The sequence below is a fragment of the Cimex lectularius genome, unplaced genomic scaffold (assembly GCF_000648675.2).
Source record: "Cimex lectularius strain Harlan isolate CLEC.00 unplaced genomic scaffold, Clec_2.1 scaffold44, whole genome shotgun sequence".
Classification (NCBI taxonomy): Eukaryota; Metazoa; Arthropoda; class Insecta; order Hemiptera; family Cimicidae; genus Cimex; species Cimex lectularius.
The window spans coordinates 491,956-514,410 of NW_019392639.1; the positions used below are offsets into that span (position 1 = coordinate 491,956).

Sequence of the window (22,455 nt, forward strand, 5' to 3'; positions counted from 1 at the left end):
GATATGAAATGAGATTTGAAAGTCTTAAAGTGAAAAGGAGAAATATATTTGAAATTTATCTGTGTTGAGGTGATAAGTACAATATTTTAGAATATTAACTTCACTAGTTTTTGTGGTCCACTTATTATTAATTTAATTAATTTCTTTCAATTAATTAAGGTTTTTAGGTGAGATAAAAAAGTCAGTGTCACGAACGGGATTCGAACCCACGACCTTTGGCTAGATACATCGCTACTCTACCACTTGAGCTATCATGACTTCGATCCACTCAGGCATTAACGTCCCATCTCGACCTCACCTTTTTTAATTTAATTTTCCCTCCTTTTTGCCATTTTTCAAATGTGTAATCTATTTGATTCTTGGCGGCCACGGAGAGCTTTAGTGAAGTGCACTTCATTTTAACTTTTAGCTCAAGTGGTAGAGTAGCGGCATATCTAGCCAAAGGTCGTGAGTTCGAATCTCGCTCGTGACACTGACTTTTTTATCTCACCTAAAAACCTTAATTAATTGAAAGATATTAATTAAATTAATAATAAGCGGACCACGAAAACTAGTGAAGTTAATATTCTAAAATATTGTACTTATCACCTCAACACAGATAAATTTCAAATATATTTCTCCTTTTCACTTTAAGACTTTCAAATCTCATTCACGTGAATCCACGAGGACTGAAATGGACACTGAGTAACAATAAGTCCCAGGCGGTAAAGTTTGGATCCCAATCATTTTCTCTTCTTCTACTACATTAACAAACAACTAATTTTTTATCCATCTGTAAAAACCAAAGGAATAGTACTTGATAAAACTCCATCCTGGAAACCCCATATTTCCCAACTTTTCCACCCTCTACTCTTCTTCATGCAAGCCAACTCTTCCCGATCTGCACCCACAAATCTTAGTTCCCTCATGCTTCCTCATTTTGATTTTGCCTGGTCTACACTGGATTCACCAGCGAATTTGTTAAACTCAAGAGAATATAAACTGCTCATGTGTCTAATATATAAGATAATTTGAAATGGCTGTACCCCTGTTATCCAAGGCTCTACTTCCTAGGCACCTTTCTCTATCAAACTATTTTCTTCTACACACACCTACCTGCCTTTCTGATTTCCACCTACTCTCATACAAATCCTCCGCTTCTAGTCCTTCATTCCTCATCGTTTCTTACAACCTATGGAATTCCATCCCTCGCTCCATTCGCCATGCCACAACCCTTTTCACATTTAAGTCCTGTCTGTTTGATTACCTGCTGTCTCTCTCTAATTTAACATTGAGATTTCTGCCTGAAAGAGGATGTATGGACAAGTAACAAAAGGTTGGGTAAAATATACATATTGAGGAAAAACTGACTGCATTCCAAAAAATTCCCAGTAACTCAAAACAGACATCGAATCTTAATTAATTTCTTCTTTATTAAAATAAATTCATTTTGGACTGTGTTGAAAAAGGGTTATTGGAATTAGCCTGAAATGCTTTCATTTTAATTTTTAAAAAAAATTATAGTACTTAAGTTCGTCAATAAAATACCACCTGTGTCTGTAGATGAATAGGAACCCAGTAAAGAAAATAAGCAAGAATTTGTCAAAACAGATTAAATTACAATCAATTTTCACCCAAAAAGTATATTATACAGACAAATTATCGTTGATAATTCAGATTTTTTTTTTTTTTTTCAATTTGTACTCATGCCTGCTTTTTGTCCAATTAAACATTAAATAAACAGCAATGTGAAAAACTACTATATTTTATTTATTAGCATTAATTTTTTTTTAAATTGACAAACAGGTATAATTATACAACAGTATAAGTATAAGATTTTTTAAAATAAATAAAGGTATTCAACTTCCTGGGTCATTTTCTGCCTTTGTATTAATCCCAATTAATTGAATAGTAAATATGAGACAGGTGGAAACATTGCCTTGCCCAAGATAAGAAAAACAGAAAACAACAAGCAGAACATTTTTTTCCTATTTCTATTAGTAAGCTATAAAACAGTTTGACTAAATTTTTTGCCCGATTTTAATATGTATAATTTTTTTACGATTAAGAAATACAGTAATTTTTGAAATTTGTCATTATCCAACTAATTCAAATAATCAAACTAACTTTTGAATCATCATCCACATATATACAGGGTGTATCTATTTCAGTGTGATACCACTTTTATTGAAAATTAGGATATATATTTTAAAAAAAGTTGAAATGGTAAACTCAGTTTCCGCAAAGATATAAAATAAATGGTCTAAATTTTTTTGTAATATGGGCAAATTTCTTTAATTAATTAATTGAGTATCAACTTTATATTTTCAAATGAGATCTGCCAAGTTTTGATAGATTTTCAAAGACTAGATATTTTAATATAAAAAATGACACCAAGAACAATTAGATTGGGCGCGCATTATCGGAGATGTTTCAACTCAAAGACTTGGGGTTATTTCATACTTTCAATGTTGTTCAAATAAAAATAAATATTTTGGGAGTTTATCGCTTACGTTAAAAGAAAAATTAATAGTTAAAAGCACATACAATTGTTTACTGTTCAATATTATTGTAATAAAAGTGCACAGTTCAATATATTCTTTTTCTTCATCTAGCTTTTGACTTTTGATTAAGATGCCGTGATTTTCTATGCAAGAAAAAGTGGAAATTTGTCCATGAAGCTGCAAGACTATGCACTAAAATTTCCTGGGAGGATTAGACCAAATTTTAATGCCTTCTTGAAAGAATGTTTGAGACAACTGACTCATTTTCATTTCAACACCCACTTTTATTGAAAATTAGGATATATATTTTAAAAAAATTAAAATTGTAACCCCCATAGTTTTCCCTAAAGATATAAAATAAGTGGTCTAAAATTTTTTTGTAATATGGTCAAATTTCTTTAATTAGTTAATTGAGTATCAACTTTATATTTTCAAATGAGATCTATCAAGTTTTGATACATTTTCAAAGACTAGATTTTTAATATAAAAAATGATACCAAGAACAATTAGATTGGGCGTGCATTATAGGAGATGTTTCAAATTAAAGTCTTGGTGGTATTTCATACTTTCAATGTTGTTCAAATAAAAATAAATATTTTAGGAGTTTACCACATTAAGAGAAAAATAAACACCTTTTTATTAACGGTTAATGGTGTCGGGACCCCAGTAATTTTTTACTTGATTTTTAACTATTTCAAATCTTCATCAAAACTAAATGTTGGTTTGTCATATGTCACACTTCTTTCTTAGATTTTAAGATATGATAGATTACAAGTAATTAACTGTGGCTTTTCTTTTGTGTTTGTGACATACATTAATAAGCTATGGGAAAAGCCACAGATTTAAATATTTTAAATTAAAAAACTGATTTTGATTTTGGCTGGAGAAACTCCATAGTTAACATGTTATTAGCTTAAGTATTTGTTGTAAATTGTATATTTTAATAACGGAAATATTTAATTATTTCAATTATTAGTAATTTTTAAGTTGTCAATATAGTTAAGACTATTACAATTAATTAATGTTTTTAGTTTAGATAAAAAAGTCAATGGCACGAGCGAGATTCGAACCCACGATCTTCGGCTTGATACGCCGCTGCTCTACCTCTACCACTTGAGCTATCGTGATTTCGATCCACTCGGACACCACTTCCCATCTCAACCGCACCTTTTGAATTTTCCCTCCTTTTTGCCATTTTTCAATCCATTAATGCCAATTAATTGGCCAAGCGGACCACGAAATTAGTGAATATATGACAGATTTTTGAACACTACCGATATTTTCTATGGTTGGAAAAGTTTTTTTACCATCAGTACCAAAGAACAATACAATTGTTTACTGTTAATTATTATCGTAACAAATGTGCACAGAATATATTCATTCTTCAATATATTCTTTTTCTTTATCTAGCTTTTGACTTTTAATTAAGATGTTGTGATTTTCTGGGCAAAGAAAAGAAGAAATTTGTCCATGGAGAGCAGGAAAGTTGTTCGTGAAGCTGGTACTCTATATGCAATAAAATTTCCAAATGTGTGGTAATTAGTGACCGTTAATCGATAATTATTCAGAAATAGTGAGATGCGGTCTGGTGTGATGTAGGTTTCAGGAAAACATTTTCTTTATTGTGCCAACGTTTCAATCTTTATTAAGATTAATTAGATTATCTTATTATTATAATTAGATTATCTTCAGGGCCTGGGATTTACAAACCTTGTTTAAATTTAAAAAATACATTTAGGATGTGGAAAAATGAATTTATACAATGCAAATTATATTTTTTTATATTCAAACAAAGTATTTCTACTCACTCAAAGTGTTTGTCTTCTGTGTAATTGTGCCATTCTTGCGTGTCGTGTTGAGAGTGCCAATGAAATTTTGCTGTTTTATGTTTATACAAACATATATAAAAATTATATATAAATAATAAATAAAAACATATATAAACATGTAAGACAAACACAGAGTAGAAATACTTTGATTGAATATAAAAAATATATTTTGAATTGTATAAATTCACTTTTCCACATCCTAAATGTATTTGTTAAATGTAAACAATGTTTGTAAATCCCAGGCCCTGAATATGATCTCATTAAAGATCGAAACGTTGGCACGATAAAGAAAATGTTTTTCTGAAACCTACATCACACCAGACCGCATCTCACGATTTCTGAATAATTAAAATTTCCAAATTTTAATACCTTCTTGAAAGAATGTTCAAGAAAACTGACTCATTGTCCCCAAATGAATCAAACAATAAGATCAAGTAATTTTTAAAGAGAATTAGTTATTTTCTTGATTTTTACTTTTTTTATTATTGTATGTTTTTCATATTTGTTTGGGTCTGAATAAACTTATTTTACGTTTTTCCAACTGTACTTGCAGCAAACCAACCATGAATTAATAATTAATTTTTTGGCCAGTATGGAAAATAATGTAATTAAATGTCAACGTTACATGCTTCTAAGGTGTAATAAAACAGATAAAATTGAGACGCACAATCATTTTTTGCCAAAAAGGTTATTAAGACAAATTATTGTTTATAATTGATTTTTTTGGACTCACACATACGCTTTTAGTTGTGTAAAGTTATGTATTAAATAAACAACAATCTGAAGACCTCAGGTAAAATTATAGGACATTGTAGGTACAAAAATCATGTTCCAGTGGACACATCTTGCATACTTTCAACTTTCTTTTCATTTTTTTTATGTTAATTTTTGGAAGCCTTTTATTTAGATTTTAGGAACATAATGAAACGACCATTCTGATTTTTCAAAAATTTATTTCTTGTTCTTTGCAGTGTTCAATACTTGATCGAATATTTTTTGTTCGTGCGAAATTGGTATAATTGACCTTCATGCGCATTTTCCTTACCATATTCGTCTCAGTTTATAAATTAATTCCTAATTATACCCTTTAAAAATGCCAAATCAAATTTTAAATACGGTCTAATTCTGATTTCACGCTCGTTTTTATATCTCCAGCCAATACAAATTTCAATAAATTCCTGCTTATATAAATATCGGCAATTAACTAAGAATCAGCACAGTACCAAAATGTACGTCCTAGGAGTTGCTTTATTCACCTTTGCATCCTTAGCGCACATTTCACAATGTGCCGATTACTGTAAGTTGCAAATTACAAAGTTAAGATTTTATTATGGTTAATACTATTTTTAATTATATAAATGTAACATTTTTAAGAGTTTTTATTTTATTATATTTTACTTGTATTTTTATTTTGTGGGGTTGAGTTAAGATGACAGTAGGTACTTTGATTTGGAAAAGACTATCTTATCAAAAAATCTGTTAAAAAATTAAATGTTTTATATTAATCCATGTTGCTGGCTGTGACACTTATACAACAGGTTCTTTTGTTTTCTGCTTATTTTTATTATATTATTTTTGATTTTTTTACGAGGGTTCGCAACAGCAGAGGTCATATAAACCCTCAGAGTGCCGTTGTTTTTGAAAAAAAGCCCATTTGTAAGTATGTAATGCAAGACCGCTGGATTCGAACCCAATTTTTTTTTTTTTTTACTATGGATACCAGGAACTGGAGGAGTTCCCTCCTGAGCACTGCACTTATTGTACTTTAACCGTGGCTCCATTTTTTGGGGGCTCGCAACACAAGTGTGATTTTGAGCCCCCAGTGTGCCGGTGTTCTTCCATCGAAGAAACTCATTTTTGAAGGGGGTTGGGACCAAATTCAGAGTCGCTGAGATCTGATCCCGCTCCTTCCATTCATGAGAAGCCGAGTGAATTTCTTTTAATTGTGGCCACCGGTCCCCTTAGGCGTCAGAAAAAGTACAGAGGCGACAGTGGGGATCGAACCAATGACCACGGGATCTACTAGCCGAGAGTCTGACGCCTTAACCACACGGCTACTGCGGCTCCCTTTACCTTACAGTGATGAGCACCGTCTCAACGCCTAAGCCGTTGCGGCCAACAATGCCCCTGTCTTATGCCTATTAATTTTGTTAGTTATGCAGTTGGCCAATTAAAAAACTTGCTTTTAACTAGACTATCCTCTCATACGATGTCTTTGGCATTTCATAAGTGTGAGAAAACTCCAGAATGGTCGCAAGACTGTCGTTTATAAAATTCAGCAACAAACCATTCTCTGATCCAGTTAGCACAGTCAAACTTAAACTATGTACCTCTCTCATTCTTCCTTTATTATTATTATAATTATCGTGGAATTATTTGAGATTTTAAAAAAATTGTGAGTTGTTAAATTTTATAATTTATGTTTGCAGATTCAAGTCTAGTAATTGACTCATTGCATGATTGTCCGGAAGAGAATATTGGCCAATATTTTAACATGAGAGATCTAAGATTAAGTATAAATGGTGACCACTCAGTTATAAACGGAAGATTTACTTTCAATGGGCAAATGCCTGGACAACATAACGTTAGGGTGAGCAAAAAAAGTATCTTAACTGAAGTTTGAATGTAGTGAGATGTAATTCTTTTTGGAAATACTTGAGGTTAAAATAGAGTGTAACCAAATTAATTATTAATCATATTAATATTACAAATATGAAAATATATCACGAGACAGTCGACAATGTGTTGGTGATGTTTTAATATTATTCACATTTTCAGTATCTTCCAACAGGAAATATCAATAGTGATTTGAATGATTTTTTTAATGTAAAAATATTTCATTGGGTTAATTATTATTCGTAATGTTGAACAATTAGGCAGTACTAACTGTGGAAAAGTGTAATCATAAAGCTTCACTAGAGACTTGCGAAAAGGTATCTGACTTTCAATTCAACGACCCATGTTCAACTTGGCACAGCAAAGGGAAACTTTGGTCTAGCGCAGTAGCAAGTGTATCACCACGGTTAGAATGTAGAATGAAGGTACCGTATAAAATATTGTTTGAACTAAATATTTTTTGATTGATTTAATTTTTTTTTAACCAGAACAATGTGTACACGGTGAACAATTGGGTAATCAACGGTGACGTCTTCAAACAAACAATACCTCAAGCTGAAAAATTTTATTGGAGACTCAAATTGAAGTTGTATTTTAATAATCAACTGCGATTGTGTGGAAAAGTGACTGGTGGATTTCAGAAGTTTCCAGGCAGAAGGGGCTAAAAACATTGAATAATATTTTCATATCAGTAAATAAAATGGCGAAATAAATTTATTATACATATATATATTTTTTTAATTTTATTACCCATTTATTTTCTTGTCTCTTAAAAATATAAATTAATGTTGAAAAAGCAGCCAACATTGTACCATTTTGGTAAATGTACAGAAATTTGTAAGCTACAAAAAAATCATTCATGATTTATTTTTCCCCGTTTATAATACAAAAAAATAATTTATTCAAAATTTTTACTCATTCATCTGGTGCTTTTATAAAAGTACACATGCATATTTCTAAAAAGTGTAGAATACTTAATACACTTGACAGGACACTCAAGAATCAGCTTCGGGAAAATACTTAAAGAAAAGAGTGTTTTAGAATAAAAAATAGAGAATAATTTAGCATAAGTTTAATTGTGATATGAAGAAACAACAAAAGGGAATAAATTTTGCCTAATGTAGTTATAATACTGACACTTTACTGTGGTGGCTAAGTGATTAGAGCGTCCGACTCGAAATTGTCACTAATGATTCTGGATTCAAATCCTGTTTGACACCTCTCATCCATGACACCCAAAAGGAAACTTGTCATCCACACAAATTTTTCTACCCTCTGATAAAAAAATTTCTCCTTTGATGTATGAAGTCATTGCTGATCCAGATTGGACTGTGTTGGAATTTTCCAGATGGCGAGTAAAATTCTCTCCTTGTTTTCATTTGTTTCAAATTGTCTTCTTTGTCAGCTTTCCTTACTAGTGTAACAATGGTGTATTAATACTATTTCTGGACTTTATTACTAACCATTTCCAACTTGATTTGTCGATATAATACAAATTTCAATGCTATTTTGTAGGGATTAATGCTACAAAGATTTTTTTTCTTGATTTCTTTAATATCTTGCCTTTAAACAAGAAGTATTCAAAGATGTTAAAATACAAGAAAATTAAACTGAAAATTTTGACTTTTATTTGAAATATCAGTAAGTATTCATAATTAATCATGAAATAATGTAACATGATTTGTAAGCTGCAATAAAACAGATTGAATTGAGAAGCATAAACAATTTTCACCCAAAAAATATATATGGAGAAGCATATTATTGTTTATATTTAAGATTTTTTTAGTATGTGTTAAATAAACAGCAATCTGAAGATCTCTACTTAATTTTATCTTTTGTTTAAAATAATGACTAAATGGGTAAAATTATACAACATTATATTTTAAGAAATTTGTAAACTATAATAAAACATTAATCCATTTATGTTTAGTGGTCTAATTGACTGAATTACTTATTTCAATTAATTTTTTTTTAATGTAAGGTTTTGGTTGAGACGAAAAAGCTAATGTCACGAGCGGGATTCGAACCCACGACCTTCGGCTCAATTTGCCGCTGCTTTTACCACTTGGTCACGATAGCTCAACTGGTTAGACCAGCAGCATAAGAATAATTAATTGATATAATAAAACAGTTTAATTTTAACAATTTGAACAATCAATTTTAATATAATGAAATGATTACAATTAAGAAATTTTTTGGAGTGTGTCCTTATACAACTCCCTCACATGTACACTTAACATACTTTCCATATCAGACTAAAAACAGCTTCCAGGAAAAACTCCAAAACTATAAGAATAGGAATTAGATGAAAATACAACATAAATTTAATTAGTAATACACAAATGAAAGGTGATACAATTTAGAATATATTCTGCCCAGTTTAAAATAATTTTATTGTGGAATATTTTACTCGACAATTTGGCATAACATTGGAAACAAGATGGAAAAATGTAAAAACAGATTCGTGCTTCCTGATCTTTATCAGATTTTAATTCGTCCCTATGAAAAGAACAAATGCAGTGGTAACATTTTATTCCATTTAAATGCGTTTCTATCAGTTATTCGTGTCAAATTGGTTCAGAAAATAAAAATGCTCGGAGCAGCTTTATTCATCTTTTCATCTTTTGTACACATTTCACAATGTGGAGACTTCCGTAAGTTGTACTTCAAAATTAGAACGAATGGAAGAATATTTCATGTAATCACTCAGAAGTTCTCTTGTAATTAAGGTGAAAAAGCTTTTCAGTTTTGATTAGGGTTTTCAGTTCAGAGGAGTACCTGGGAAAGTTTGATTGTCTAATCTGATTGAGGTGTTCAGTGAAATTAAATAAAAATTAAATTATGAAATATTACAAAAGTCATCAGTATTTAGTGGAAAAGAATGTGGTCCCAGTAGATAAGAGAGAAGTTGGATATAGGAAATGAAAGAAATGAAAAGAGGATGGTATTTTTCAGCATCTTTGACTACATCATCATTATCATATTTTTGAATAAACAATCTTCTTAAAAACACAATATCAAATTGAGAATCTTGACTCGGTGGTTGTGAATTTTGTTTGATTAACAAATTTCCAATGAAGAAATTTTTCAGCACAAATAATAGTTATAAATGGTAGCACTGTACAAATCTTAAATTTAACTTATTAAATTGGTGAATTATTTTTGCAGATACAAGTCTAATAATTGACAAATTGGAGGATTGTCCAGAAGAGAATATTACTAAATATTTCAACATGACAAATGTTGTTATAAATATAGTTGATGAACATACATTTGTAAATGGACAAATTATATTCACAGGGGAAATGCCAGGTGAACATAGTGTTAAGGTGAACACTATTGTCATACAATACAATAAAATAAAAATGTGCTTAATTTGTAAAAACAGTTATTTCTTTAACTGAAATTCCAATATCAACATGTATAAAGAAATGTAAAAAATGTTACATTCTGCAAATCCTTTAGATTAAATTATAACACAAGAAATAGATAAATATATAATTTGTAATTGAAAATAACGACTATGAAAATAATGGTATAAAACAAAGAATATTAACGATTTTACTTCACTTCTTTTATAGCTCACTTTGTACATTTGTTGGAAATATATTTTTTTTAAATTTTCATTATGCTAATTATTATTTGCAATGATGAATGATTAGGTAGTAGCGATTGCGGAAAAATGTAAACATAGGACTTTACAAGCCACCTGTGAAATAATATTTGACTTTGCAGTAGTGAAAAATCTATGTACAATATGGAATGAAAAGGGGAGAATGTGGTCTAAGTCACTGGAAAGTATTTCACCTCCGCTAGAGTGTAGAATGAAGGTACACTGTAAAATATTGTTTCGATTAATTTTTAAAAAATTTATTTAATTGTTTTTAATCAGAACAATATCTATACGGTGACCAATGGGACAATTGATGAGGACATCTTCAGAAAAACAGTACCAGAAGCTGAAAAATATTATTGGAAACTCAAATTGAAGTTGTTTTTTAATAATGAACTGCGAGCATGTGGAAAATTAGCTTGTGGATTTCAAAAGTTTCCCGGCAAAAAAGTAAAAAAACATTGAATAATATTTTTATGGCAGTAAATAAAAACCTGAAATAATTTGATTAAATTTTTTATTTTATTTTACAACCCATTTATTTTCTTGTCTCTTAAAAATATACGTTGAAAAAGTAGTCAACATTGTGCCATTTTGGCAAATGATTAAAAAAAACATTAACGTTATGGTCAACTTTTGAATTATTTTTCTTAAATTAAAATTATTAATAATTCTGCTTGTTTAACAAAATCTCATGGATATATTAAGCAAATAATTCATTAAATTGTATAAGGATGGGTATTATAAATACTACAAGCTACCCAACAACATCCACTTACAATCCATACAATTAACATGTTCTTGAGAAGAACTGATTTATTTATTTATAAAAGCTAAGCTAAAAAAAAAATAATAAAAAAAATAAGCTCAACATACACATATGTACAGAGTTGAGCCTATCACTTCTCAGAGAATGACCTGCTTCAAGTTTTGGCAGCCTGGTGTTTGACCTCGTTCTTATCCATCCAGCCACCAAAGTTATGCTCCAGCGGCTGACAACAGCAAAGTCATTTCAGCCCCAATCTTACTCAACTTCTTTCTTATTTACATAACATAGACTTAAGCAGGGTGATGGTGTTTAGAATAATTGAAATACTTACCTTAAATTATTTGTTTAAAAATTTCTTTCAGTAAATTAAGATTTATTAAAATATATAATCGATTATAATTCAGTTTCACATAAACAGACGTCCAACATTATTGTAATAATTAAAATAAATGACACTATTAAAACACCCTTACTTTATTTTGTAAAGTAATTCCTGTCATACAGAGGGCTTATTATCAATTAAAAATCCATGGGCTCTTCCAGGATTCGAACACAGAACTGCTAGAGTGGCAAATATTAGTCAGACACCTTAACCACTCAGCTATCGCTGTCCCCCCCCCCCTATTTTATTTTATTTGTTCTCATTTTTGAAAGAACAGTTAAATGTAATAAATCACAAGGTACGGAAATTGTAATCTACAAGATTAAAAGGTTCAATTTAATGATGAATTTATTTTTTCTATTTGTAATATTGTAATTTGTCTCAAGCTGGTACTCCTTCTTCTGGTGAATTTTAAAATACACACATATATTTATGAAAAATGTAAAATACTTAACATATTTTCCTGAATGGACCAGAAATAACTTTTTAAAAACATACTTTATGAAAACGAATGTTTTAGACTAAAAGTCAACATAAGATTAACGATGATATGAACATACAAAAAAAATTAATAAATTCATTCCTAATTTTGTTATAATCATTATATAAATATTTTGATTGCAACAAAAACAATTTATTAACAGGGCTGGTGATGATCGCAGGCCATAAATATTCAAACTACTATAATATAAATTGTATTTTCCCTCTAAAAAATATAATTTCTGTGAAAAATCGTTTATTAGTATTAAAACTCCACGCAATAAAGTGAAAATTAGGTAAAAAGTTGAAAAAACAGATCCATGCTTCCTCACCGGAAATGGCTAGTTATCTGATTTCAACTAGCCTCTATGAAAAGAATGAACACATTGATAGCTTTTTTTTTTTGTTAATATTTCCTTTTTTTATATCAGATTTTATATCTTATATGTTTTTAATTAAACAAACTTCATGTTAGTGTAGAAAACAAAAATGCATGTAACAGCTTTACTCACTTTTGCATGCTTAGTATGCATTTCAGAATGTGCAGAGTTCCGTAAGTTGACCTTCGATATCCAAAAGTTTAACTTTTATTAATATTAACGGATATTTTGTTTGTTTAATGAATAATAATATCATATAATTTAATAATATTTGAATGAAAGTGGTTTTTTATATATCAAATTTACAACAAAAAAAAACAAAAAAAATAAGGCAAAGGATTCTCCATATTCGTTGGGCTGTAAGAAAAACCAAGATTCGATATATATATTGATAATTTGATGTTACTTCCGATAATTATTTACTTGATAATTTCAATAAACAAGTAAAACCATTTTGTAATTGCCTCGACAATTTTCGGTTCCAGATACAAGTCTAATAATAGATGATGTGCTAAGTTGCCCGGAAGAGGGTGATGTAATGAAAGATTTCGACTTGAAAAATATATCTCTAACTATAGTTGATGAACAGACGTTAGTAAATGGAAATTTTGTATACTCTGGTGAAGTGCCAGGAGAACCTAGTGTCAAGGTGAATACGATGGTCATACAATACAATAAAATAAAAATGTACTAGTTTGAATGAAAAAATTATTTCCCTAAAGTTCAAATCACTTCATATAGGAATGTAAAAACGTTATGTTCTGGAAATCTTTTGCATTAAAATGAATTATAAGATTGAGGATTAAGGGTAAATTTTCAAAATAATACAGAACAGTAACAGTTTTACTTCAAGTTTGTTATGGTTTGTACATTTAATGTTAATATTATTTTACTATTAATTAAGGTTTTTAGTTGAGATAAAAAAGTCAATGGCACGAGAGGGATTCGAACCCACGATCTTCGGCTAGATACGCCGCTGCTCTACCACTTGAGCTATCGTGACCTCGATCCACTCAGACACCAACTTCCTATCTCAACCCCACCTTTTGAGTTTTTCCTCCTTTTTGCCATTTTTCAAATGTCGTGGGATCGGATTGGATCAATCAAGTGGTAGAGCAGCTGTGTATCTAGCTGAAGATCGTGGGTTCGAATCCCGCTCGTGCCATTGAATTTTTTATCTCAACTAAAAACCTTAATTAATTGTAATATATTAATTGGTCAAGCAAACCACGAAATTAGTGAAGTTAATATTAATAGTATTTTTTTAATATTTCGTTTACTAATGATTAGGTAGTATCGATTGGTGAAAAGTGTAAGCATAAAAGTTTACCGGCTACATGTGAAAAGATGTTTGACTTTCAAATCAACAACCTATGCAAATTATGGAGGAAAAAAGGTCAAATTTGGACTAAGCCATTAGAAAGTGTAACACCACCACTAGATTGTAGAATAAAGGTATGCTGTAAAATATTGCTTGTACTAAATATTTTATTTATTTTTTTAAATTGTTTTTAATCAGAATGATGTGTATACGGTGACTAATGGGACTCTTGACGAGGAAATGCTAAGAAAAATAATACCTGATGCTGAAAAATACTACTGGAAACTCAAAGTGAAGATATTTTATAACAATGAACTGCAAATATGCGGACAAATTTGTTTCGGATTTCCAAAGTTTCCGGGCAAAAAGGTGAAAAAACATTGAGTAATGTTTTCTCATGAATATAAATTTTTCTTTGTTAGTGATTAAAAAACAGAGATAAATTGATTATATATTTTTTAAATTATACATCCCTGTTGTTTTACTCTCTCCCACTCCCTAATTTTTCAAAAAATTATGATTAAACATTTTTCAAGCAAAATCTAATAATATAGGAACAGTGGAACATGCTTTCATTGGTGCAAAGGCCTATGCATGATTCCTACTACTCCTGGGATAGGAAAGGTCAAGGCCTGAAGGATACACAGTTGCCTTTAACAAAGTTTTGGTATCTTATAAAAATTCCTAATTTAATAAAGAGCTCTAAATAATATGTAACAGCAATTGCTCAACAGACCAATATTGGTCATGTATGTTGTAAAGAGGCCGATTCCTAAAACCTTTACCTTTACATCAATTTAACTATTTTTCTATTTTTCTGCATGGTCTGGGGGGGCAGTGATAAACTTATAATTTTATCAATTATCTCACACGTTTTAGCATTTTGGCATCTTCAGTGTTGAGTCGATTAAAAAAAAAAGTTAAAAAATTAACAGATTGAAAATACATCTGACAAATCAATATAGTGAGGATTGGCAGACCAGAATGATCAATAAAGACCGAATTGCAAATTGCTTATTTTTTTATATACCAATGTTGGAACTGAAATTGGGAAATGTAATAAGTTTTGTCTAATTTAATGTACATACTAAAATATATTTTTTCAATTTTATTGGTGTTTTAGGTTTTAATTTTGTTCAATGATGTCAAGAAAAAAGTTTAAAATAATGTTAAAATATATAGAGATAAATAAAAATTCATACATAACATATAATTTATTTGTTTTTTATATTTAATTACTTTTCTACGTGAATTTTTGGAACAATCAATTGTAAAGAATCTTCCATTCTTTTATGCTTCTTTTTCATCGCTTCTTCAGTCAGCATGTTATGCTTTTCAATGACTCTGTCTTTAATACTTTCCATCTTCCCCTTGAAAATATTATAAAACGGAGTGATATCCATGACTTCGCGTTTGTTGACTTTTCCAGCCTTTCTGGGCGAATACGCGTACCGGCTTTCGTTCCACAACGAATGCGGAACAAAGTTTTCCTCTATTTCCCTTATGTCTTTGCATATTTTAGTCATTAGATTTTTGTACGGCGAAATCACATACAAATGGTCCATTTCGTCCGAACTGTATGAGTTCATCAGCCTCACAAGATTCGGAGAGTATGGAATCAGAATGTGCCTTCGTTTCGGCAGTTTGGCCAGCAAGTAGTTTTCATTGCACATCATCCTCTGCTGGTTGAGGACGTCTATGAGGTACACTTTGTTGGGCAGTTTGGTATCTTTCATCTGCATTATTGGCCGGATAGTTAAACAAGATAATTTGCACGAGCTTTCAGCAGGCTCTAACTCATCAGCGCTGTCTTCTTCTTCTGACGACTCAGCATCCACACAAATTTTATCCCTTCTTTCTTGTCGTATATTACATTTGGGCGGTTCATAAGGTGACATCAGGATCTCATTGATAAATTTTAATTCTTCAATTTTCTCAATTATTTTGTATCGATGTTCATCCTCCTAAAAACATGCATTATGCAAAATTTAATATAACAATATTTAATGAACTTAAAAAGTCAAACTTCTTTTATAATATAAAGTAACAAAATTTAATAATTTTTCAAAACTTACCAGGTAACAGTTTAAAATAAATGAAAGGTCCACAGCCTCCTCTTTATTTCCAGGCATGGCGATGCAATCGTTCATAAAAGATAAGTATATATTAATTCCTTGAGCTTTGTTTGTGATATTTGTTTCTAAGTCTTGAAGCTCATACGGTGACATTTTCAGTGTATTTTTCTTTTCTAAGGTTTCTTGTTCTGCAGAGAATTCACTTTGTTCTGAGGGTACAGGTCGAACCATATCAGAAATTTGTGATTCTTCAATAGCTGGTAGAATTTCTGTTTGTTCTACTTTTTCTGTTTCTACTTCTTCATCTGGTCGTACTTCAATTTCTACATCTGACGAAGGGTCCTTTGTTTTCCAGAACGATGTACCATATTCCATCCAGTAGCAGATCCTCGCAAAATCCTCATCTATCGGTGATACAGCGTGCACGATCGATTCACAAAAATCGGGAAAATGTATAACCGCTGAGGAAAAGTAAAAAATTAAAAAAAAACCACAAGATATTTAGTGTGTGTTTTAAAGAAGAAATTACTTTTAGTGTAACCGTGTAAAATAGACACTTCTTCCATTTGTTCTGCGTAGTTAATGGCGTGGAATATTTTTTTGCTCTCTCGGAAATAATTCCTTGCTGTTTTAAACATCTTCTACAAAGCAAATTGTTTAATTTTCACGGAGTTTAAAATTTTAATTTTGGACTCTACCTTGGAGAGAAAATATTCACCCAAATGTTTTAATGCTTGGGCTTTGTGTGCTTTGAGGCCGACTAAGGTAGCAGTGTCGAGCATCATCAGAAGATATTCATATGCTTTTCTAGGCATATTCATCCTTAAAAAAATAAATATTTATTTATTAAAGATATAAATTTAAAAAAAGGCTAACCTTGCAGAAAAATCAATGTCCCTGATATTACATAGGTGAGAGGGTATGATTCAACACATTATATATTAACAGCTTTGTATTATGAATTTATTGAATGATATTAATAAATTATTATATAATAATAAATAATTAATAGAATATTATTTTGAAGTTTGGGCGAAATTTTCTTCTTTAGCTTTGGTTGTATCTTTAAATTAAATCCTGAAAATATGATTTAAAACGCTTTTAGATCTTAGCAAAATGAGTCAAATCAGGATGAAAATACTAATTTTCATTTGCAACCCCTCCTAAATTTATAAATTGTTTCCACTCAAATTGGTGATCATGATTTACCCTTTTACATCTTTACATTTTTATATCTATCAAAAAGCAAAAACGAAAATATAAAATAAAGTTAAAAACACACCTTCTGTAACAGAACGCCAGGTAGAGAAAGCAGTTGCACAAGTTTTCATTTTCAGATGGTGAAGTAACTTTGAAGTTTTGAACAACATCAATAAGAATAACGACAGCCTTGTGTGGCATGTGTATCTTGTTGTATATCAACGCAAGTTCCATAAGAGCTTCAATAATTTCCTGAGTTGTTCCAGCTGGAATATTTTGAAGTAGGTCAGAGCACAGAAAAACTTTGGTAAGAATATAGTAATAAAAAATAATATAGTTTTTTTTTTAATTAATTGAAAACTTAACTTACTATTTATAATTTTTTGAACACCATCTTTAATGCAGTCTAGGGCAAACTGAGGATCTTTATAGGCCCACTTTTCTGTCCTCAATAGTTGTATAACATAAATAAGAAATGCTGAATTTCGATGGATAAAATCCTCTGATATGCTGGTAATGCAGCTTGTTGACCAGGTTTTCCCCAAAGATAGTTCATAAGCGATAAACAGTTGGGTGTAAGCTTCATCCAAACGTTTTACTAAAAAAATTTTTTTTTTAATTGAAGTTTTTTATTTAGAACAGTACAAGCCAAGATGCTAACTTCGTTCTAAAAGCACTCTGCCAAAAAGATATCTAATCACGGCTTCGCAATAGTTAGAATCCCAACTTTTGAATTCAGTCACCCCTTCTAAAGCGAGCAAATAAATCTCATACACAATCCAAAGCCAAGTATCATCCCTCTCCTCGTAATGAAGAGCGAGATAAAGCATGAGCGAAAATCCCTTTTCTACTTCGCCTACAAATCAAAAGTTAAAAAATCTTAAAATTAAAACTCTGGATATCAATCAACCTTGTATCTTGTAGTATTCTCGGTATTTCAAAATTTTTGACAGAAACTCAAGTTCATCGGGACACTGAGATAACGGTTTTCGGTTTAAGACTTTCGCATCAAAAAAATACGCTTGGGCTCGTTGCATTTCACTTTCTATTTTGATAAATGAATTTATTATGGACAGTGTCTCAGTAAAACCATCCTCTTCAAGCTCAAGAAGCAGCCATTCTTCTTTCTTTGTTAAAAGCCTTTTAACAATAACAAGTACATCTTGGACAAACATGTATGTACAAGTTTAAAATATATATATTTTACTTCTTATTACATAGTACAAAAATTTTATACCAAAAGACCTCTTGGGAAAAATTAAGGGATTAAAGTGGCCATAATGGTTATTGTGTCAGACTCGTCATACTAGCAGATAGCCCATGGAAATTTAATTTATAATATTATAAAAGGTGCTGTAGAGTTTAGACCCATCGACCATGATAACTAGTGGGTAGATGGATGTTAAACCACCCTGTGTGACAGGAATTACTTTACTTTTACATTCAAAATTTTATTTTTTTTAAACCATCTTAACTCTTGTGATCGGATATATAAATATTAAATGGGTTGCCAAACTTGGAACAATTATTGAAATTAAACAAAAATAATTTAAGATGGTTAAATATTTTCTAATTTAAGAGCAACAGTGAATATCACAAGTTTGATTTTTAAAATTTAATATTACTGCGATTTTTGTAAGTAATTGAATGCAAAATCAACACATATTGTTATCAGAAGCTTGGTTGTTTCCGACTATCTTATCGCTCTGGTCATTTTTATAGTATTTAGTGATGGTTAATTAATGATTATTTGGAGATCGTGAGATGCGGTCTTGTGTGATGATCGTTATTCATAAATTTCTTTGTAACCGGTACAAAATGTTTAGTTTAGTAGTTTCTAGTTGTTTTGCTTTGGTTGTTCATTGGTTTGCTTTCCCTTGCTTGTCAGGGATATAAGCAGGTCGAGGCAATGATACAAATACAAGCCCAAAACACCATGTTCAAGAAATCTCACAACTTTGTTTTTATTTCTTAGTGATTCGGTTTAAAAAAATTGTACGATTTCCAATAAATTAAAAGTAATGCAATCCCTATAAAAAGACATTACCTCATTACCTTCTTTTCTTCCGTTCAGTCATGGCTGGCCTCATTATTGCAAGGATTCTGCTCTTTTCCAATATCGCCGTCCTGTCAAGCATGAAACGAGGCTCGGGATGGATACAGAGGTTCTTCATATTATCGTAAAGGTACGTAGTGCTTTTTACATTTACTACTGACTGAGAAGTGATGGCACGACACTCGTCCTAAAATTGAACAATGTGCAATTTAACATTTTTAATACAACGGTAATAATAAATCGCTTACATCTTTCTTTTTCTTTATTTTCCTTTTAATCTTGGGTAGAGGACGCATCGGAGGGTCTCTGTAGTCATTTATTAAGTGCGGCTTGAGTTCAGCAACGTCCACTTCCTTCTTTTTATTCCAGTGAAAATTTCTGGGATATAACATCTTCATTTTTCTCTCTTGTTAAGTAATCTTCTATTTATAAAACATGAATTTGAAAAAATTGATAAAAGTTAGACCTCTTTAATTGATCTAAATCTAAATGAAAATTTGATAATCTTTAAACACTGGAACTCTACAAAACTACTTTTAAAACCTATTTTCTTTTATCAACAAGGCCTGCTTGGAAAGAATAAAATCAACTGTTTAATTTATTTAAAATGATACTAGTGGTTTTGATGGTAGACAAAAACAACTATTTTTCAACATGTTCTTTCTGTTTTTATTTAAAACACAATAATGTTTATAACAAATATATAATTGGATATTTTGCAAAATAAAATAACATAAGACCTTTCAGCCTTGTAAAATAAGTTTAAATGGCGAAAATAAAATTGTATTGTTATAATTTTTTTCTATGTTTAAAAAACTACAGATACAGTAAATTATAGAACATAACTAATTTCACATATACCCAGACGAATAAAAGCAATAAGAAAACATCAAATTTAGTGATTTGAGTATTACAAGCGAGTTCAAATATTAAAAAAAAGTGTAGACTATGAGATTTTAAAACCTAAATTTATCTAGTACTGTAGAAAAAAATTGAGGATAGACCTTCAAAATCACACACCTTAGAAGTTTCGGCAGTGGGCAAACCTTCAAATTCAATAACACTTTTTTAATTATTAAAACATACTATATTATCATTTTTGTTTATTCTTTTTTAAACGTCAATCATTTTAGTTCAGCATCGATACAATGATGAACACAATTACCTAACTTTCACCAAAAGTAGTTATCACACTGCCTGCCTGTGTTCGTTTTATTTAGAAATTCTAGTGACCCACATTGCAGGCTGGTGAAAGACTAGCCAAAAGCAAAATATTTTATTTCGATATAAATAAATATTCTTTTTATTATAATTTTGTACAGTTGACTCACATGAAACACACCATTAAGGTATCTAAGGATTTGAGGAATTTTTTTTTAGAGAAATACACTAATAGTGGAGGTACAGGATGCCAACACAGTGAACTTTCAAATTAGTCAGAATTAGATTTAAACCTCTCAAACCTACCAAATCCACCCGACTTTCTTTTATAAGTTTGTATAAACATTTAAAAAACTACGTTCTTTCACTTAAATTCAGACTTTTTAAAAACAATAATGTGCACTAAGAGTAATTCTAAAAATAATGACCGAAATTTCTACTATCATGAACTATTCAGCTTCAGCAAATTTCCAATTTTTTCCTTTACACTATATGCAATTACATTCAATTTCATACATAGTACATTCTCAATTAAAGAATTAACAAGAATGATTTTTTTTTAATTATCCTAAAAGCAAATGTGTTTTATCCCTCCTCAATTAGTATTTCATACACTTATTACTAACTATAAATATTAAGGCAATTTTGTTACCGAAGCATTCATAAACTCAATTTACTGATCAGCAATTTGAGATTCTTGTTATTCACACAAACTTACTTACTAACAAATAATATTCTAATACTAAAGGCTAAAATTAAAAATAATGTATGAAAATACTTTTCAAAAGCCTTTTGTATTTCTTAATATTTTTTGTTTGTTTTGCATTTCCAAAATATTCATTAAAATTTTCAACATTTTAATTTAAAAATTCATTGTCGTTTTAAAAAAATCTATTTATATGAGATCAATGTATAGAATAACTTTCTCTTTTAATTGTAATTGGTCATCAGTTAATAAAATATCTGAACTGAAAAACTAGTAATAATTTTTCTATATTAGAATAATAGTTTTAACCCTTGTGTAAAACAAATTAAATCGTTTAAAATAATTGACAAATTTTATAATATGTGCCTATTTAGATTCAGACAATAAATTTTACAAAATTGTGAACAATAAGATGACTAGAATTTAACATGCAGGTAACTTTTTAAATTTATTACAAATGATAATGACAAAATTTAGTTATTAATTTACAAAGTATAAGAATTTTGTAATACACTTTCATTCAATCCCATTGCTGGAAAGATGGAGTGCATACAGCTGAGGTCAGGCCTCACCACCTAAAAGAAAAGAAATTCTATTTTGTTTTCATGCAAAGTGATTTAAGAACAATTTTTATTATTTATTGATTGAAAAAAAAAATGTAATTTCTCACACTTCTTTTATGGACTCAGTACAACTTTAATTACAGTTTTTTCCTTATTTCTTTCATACCAAAGAAGAGAATGTTACATAATAAATTTAAATTATAAATGGTAAAGTTGAAAAATATTTCATAAAGAAGCAAGGATCTGTTACACAAAAACTTTTACATTAGTTTACAAAAAATCATGATTTTAAATAATTAATCTTTTTAGCTGTAGAGAAATTCTTGCTTCTTTATTAAATATGACTTGGCTTTACCTTTGCTCAATTTAGAACAAAATATTATGTTTTATTATTTATTATATAAAATCATTTGATTGAGACTAGGCCTTAATATTTTTTTTAAACAACTTTTTTTATACACACAAATAATCTGGATCTTGTCATGGTCTGGATGAAAAAACAAATTCAATTGTTTTCTGCCAAGCTTTGTTCTTATTTTAAGGTCATCAACAGGGAAAAACAATCTTAAACATGTCTACATAAGATTGTTTGCCCTGATGATGACTTTAAAATAGATCGAAAATTGAATATGTTTTTCCTCTTAGACCATACCAAGATTCAGATTATTTGCAAGCAAAAAAGTTGTGGATACATCTAACACTTTAAAAAGAAACTTTTTTTTATACACTAATCAAGTTTTACTTGGCATTCAATTGACACAAATTAATTTTAAGTGGACAATTTACTAAATAAGGCATGGCACAATGGTTTTGTGTTACAA

General features: G+C 29.9%; 4 protein-coding genes across 6 annotated transcripts; 3 read left to right on the forward strand and 1 right to left on the reverse strand.

Annotated features, from left to right (window-relative positions):
* Positions 1-5,453: 5,453 nt before the first annotated feature.
* Positions 5,454-7,656, forward strand: LOC106665691. Its single transcript, XM_014392320.2, has 4 exons — positions 5,454-5,609; positions 6,742-6,902; positions 7,189-7,353; positions 7,417-7,656. Exons 1-4 carry the CDS (start codon positions 5,540-5,542, stop codon positions 7,591-7,593), a joined length of 573 nt encoding a protein of 190 aa, XP_014247806.1. The 5' UTR covers positions 5,454-5,539; the 3' UTR covers positions 7,594-7,656.
* A 1,785-nt stretch (positions 7,657-9,441) lies between these two features.
* Positions 9,442-11,032, forward strand: LOC106667044. Of its 2 annotated transcripts, none has more exons than XM_014394705.2 (4): positions 9,442-9,582; positions 10,097-10,257; positions 10,591-10,758; positions 10,821-11,032. In XM_014394705.2, the coding sequence occupies exons 1-4, from the start codon at positions 9,519-9,521 to the stop codon at positions 11,004-11,006; spliced, it is 579 nt and encodes a 192-aa protein (XP_014250191.1). In that variant the 5' UTR covers positions 9,442-9,518; the 3' UTR covers positions 11,007-11,032. The 2 variants fall into 2 exon arrangements, with proteins under 2 accessions (XP_014250191.1, XP_014250282.1); XM_014394796.2 differs by having other exon boundaries at positions 10,097-10,240; positions 10,664-10,758.
* A 1,581-nt stretch (positions 11,033-12,613) lies between these two features.
* LOC106666816 lies at positions 12,614-14,306 on the forward strand. The gene is made up of 4 exons (XM_014394325.2): positions 12,614-12,725; positions 13,038-13,201; positions 13,843-14,007; positions 14,072-14,306. The coding sequence occupies exons 1-4, from the start codon at positions 12,662-12,664 to the stop codon at positions 14,255-14,257; spliced, it is 579 nt and encodes a 192-aa protein (XP_014249811.1). The 5' UTR covers positions 12,614-12,661; the 3' UTR covers positions 14,258-14,306.
* Positions 14,307-15,072: 766 nt separating this feature from the next.
* Positions 15,073-19,820, reverse strand: LOC106664284. 2 transcript variants are annotated; one of them, XM_014389871.1, is made up of 10 exons: positions 19,453-19,820; positions 19,204-19,391; positions 18,059-18,288; positions 17,810-18,004; positions 17,519-17,746; positions 17,231-17,414; positions 16,647-16,770; positions 16,478-16,589; positions 15,949-16,409; positions 15,073-15,837 (listed from the first exon to the last, which is right to left on the reverse strand). In XM_014389871.1, exons 1-10 carry the CDS (start codon positions 19,600-19,602, stop codon positions 15,109-15,111), a joined length of 2,601 nt encoding a protein of 866 aa, XP_014245357.1. In that variant the 5' UTR covers positions 19,603-19,820; the 3' UTR covers positions 15,073-15,108. The 2 variants fall into 2 exon arrangements, with proteins under 2 accessions (XP_014245357.1, XP_014245368.1); XM_014389882.1 differs by having other exon boundaries at positions 19,196-19,391.
* Positions 19,821-22,455: the final 2,635 nt, after the last annotated feature.

Coding starts and splice junctions, on each gene's coding strand:
- LOC106664284 (XM_014389871.1), bottom strand. CDS start 19,602: ATGAAGATGTTATATCCCAGAAATTTTCACTGGAATAAAAAGAAGGAA. Junction 19,392..19,452: donor AAATAAAGAAAAAGAAAGAT/GTAAGCGATTTA, acceptor GTTCAATTTTAG/GACGAGTGTCGTGCCATCAC. Junction 15,838..15,948: donor TTATTTTAAACTGTTACCTG/GTAAGTTTTGAA, acceptor GCATGTTTTTAG/GAGGATGAACATCGATACAA.
- LOC106667044 (XM_014394705.2), top strand. CDS start 9,519: ATGCTCGGAGCAGCTTTATTCATCTTTTCATCTTTTGTACACATTTCA. Junction 10,258..10,590: donor CAGGTGAACATAGTGTTAAG/GTGAACACTATT, acceptor ATGAATGATTAG/GTAGTAGCGATTGCGGAAAA. Junction 10,759..10,820: donor CGCTAGAGTGTAGAATGAAG/GTACACTGTAAA, acceptor GTTTTTAATCAG/AACAATATCTATACGGTGAC.
- LOC106665691 (XM_014392320.2), top strand. CDS start 5,540: ATGTACGTCCTAGGAGTTGCTTTATTCACCTTTGCATCCTTAGCGCAC. Junction 5,610..6,741: donor TTCACAATGTGCCGATTACT/GTAAGTTGCAAA, acceptor TTATGTTTGCAG/ATTCAAGTCTAGTAATTGAC. Junction 7,354..7,416: donor GGTTAGAATGTAGAATGAAG/GTACCGTATAAA, acceptor TTTTTTAACCAG/AACAATGTGTACACGGTGAA.
- LOC106666816 (XM_014394325.2), top strand. CDS start 12,662: ATGCATGTAACAGCTTTACTCACTTTTGCATGCTTAGTATGCATTTCA. Junction 12,726..13,037: donor TTCAGAATGTGCAGAGTTCC/GTAAGTTGACCT, acceptor TTTCGGTTCCAG/ATACAAGTCTAATAATAGAT. Junction 14,008..14,071: donor CACTAGATTGTAGAATAAAG/GTATGCTGTAAA, acceptor GTTTTTAATCAG/AATGATGTGTATACGGTGAC.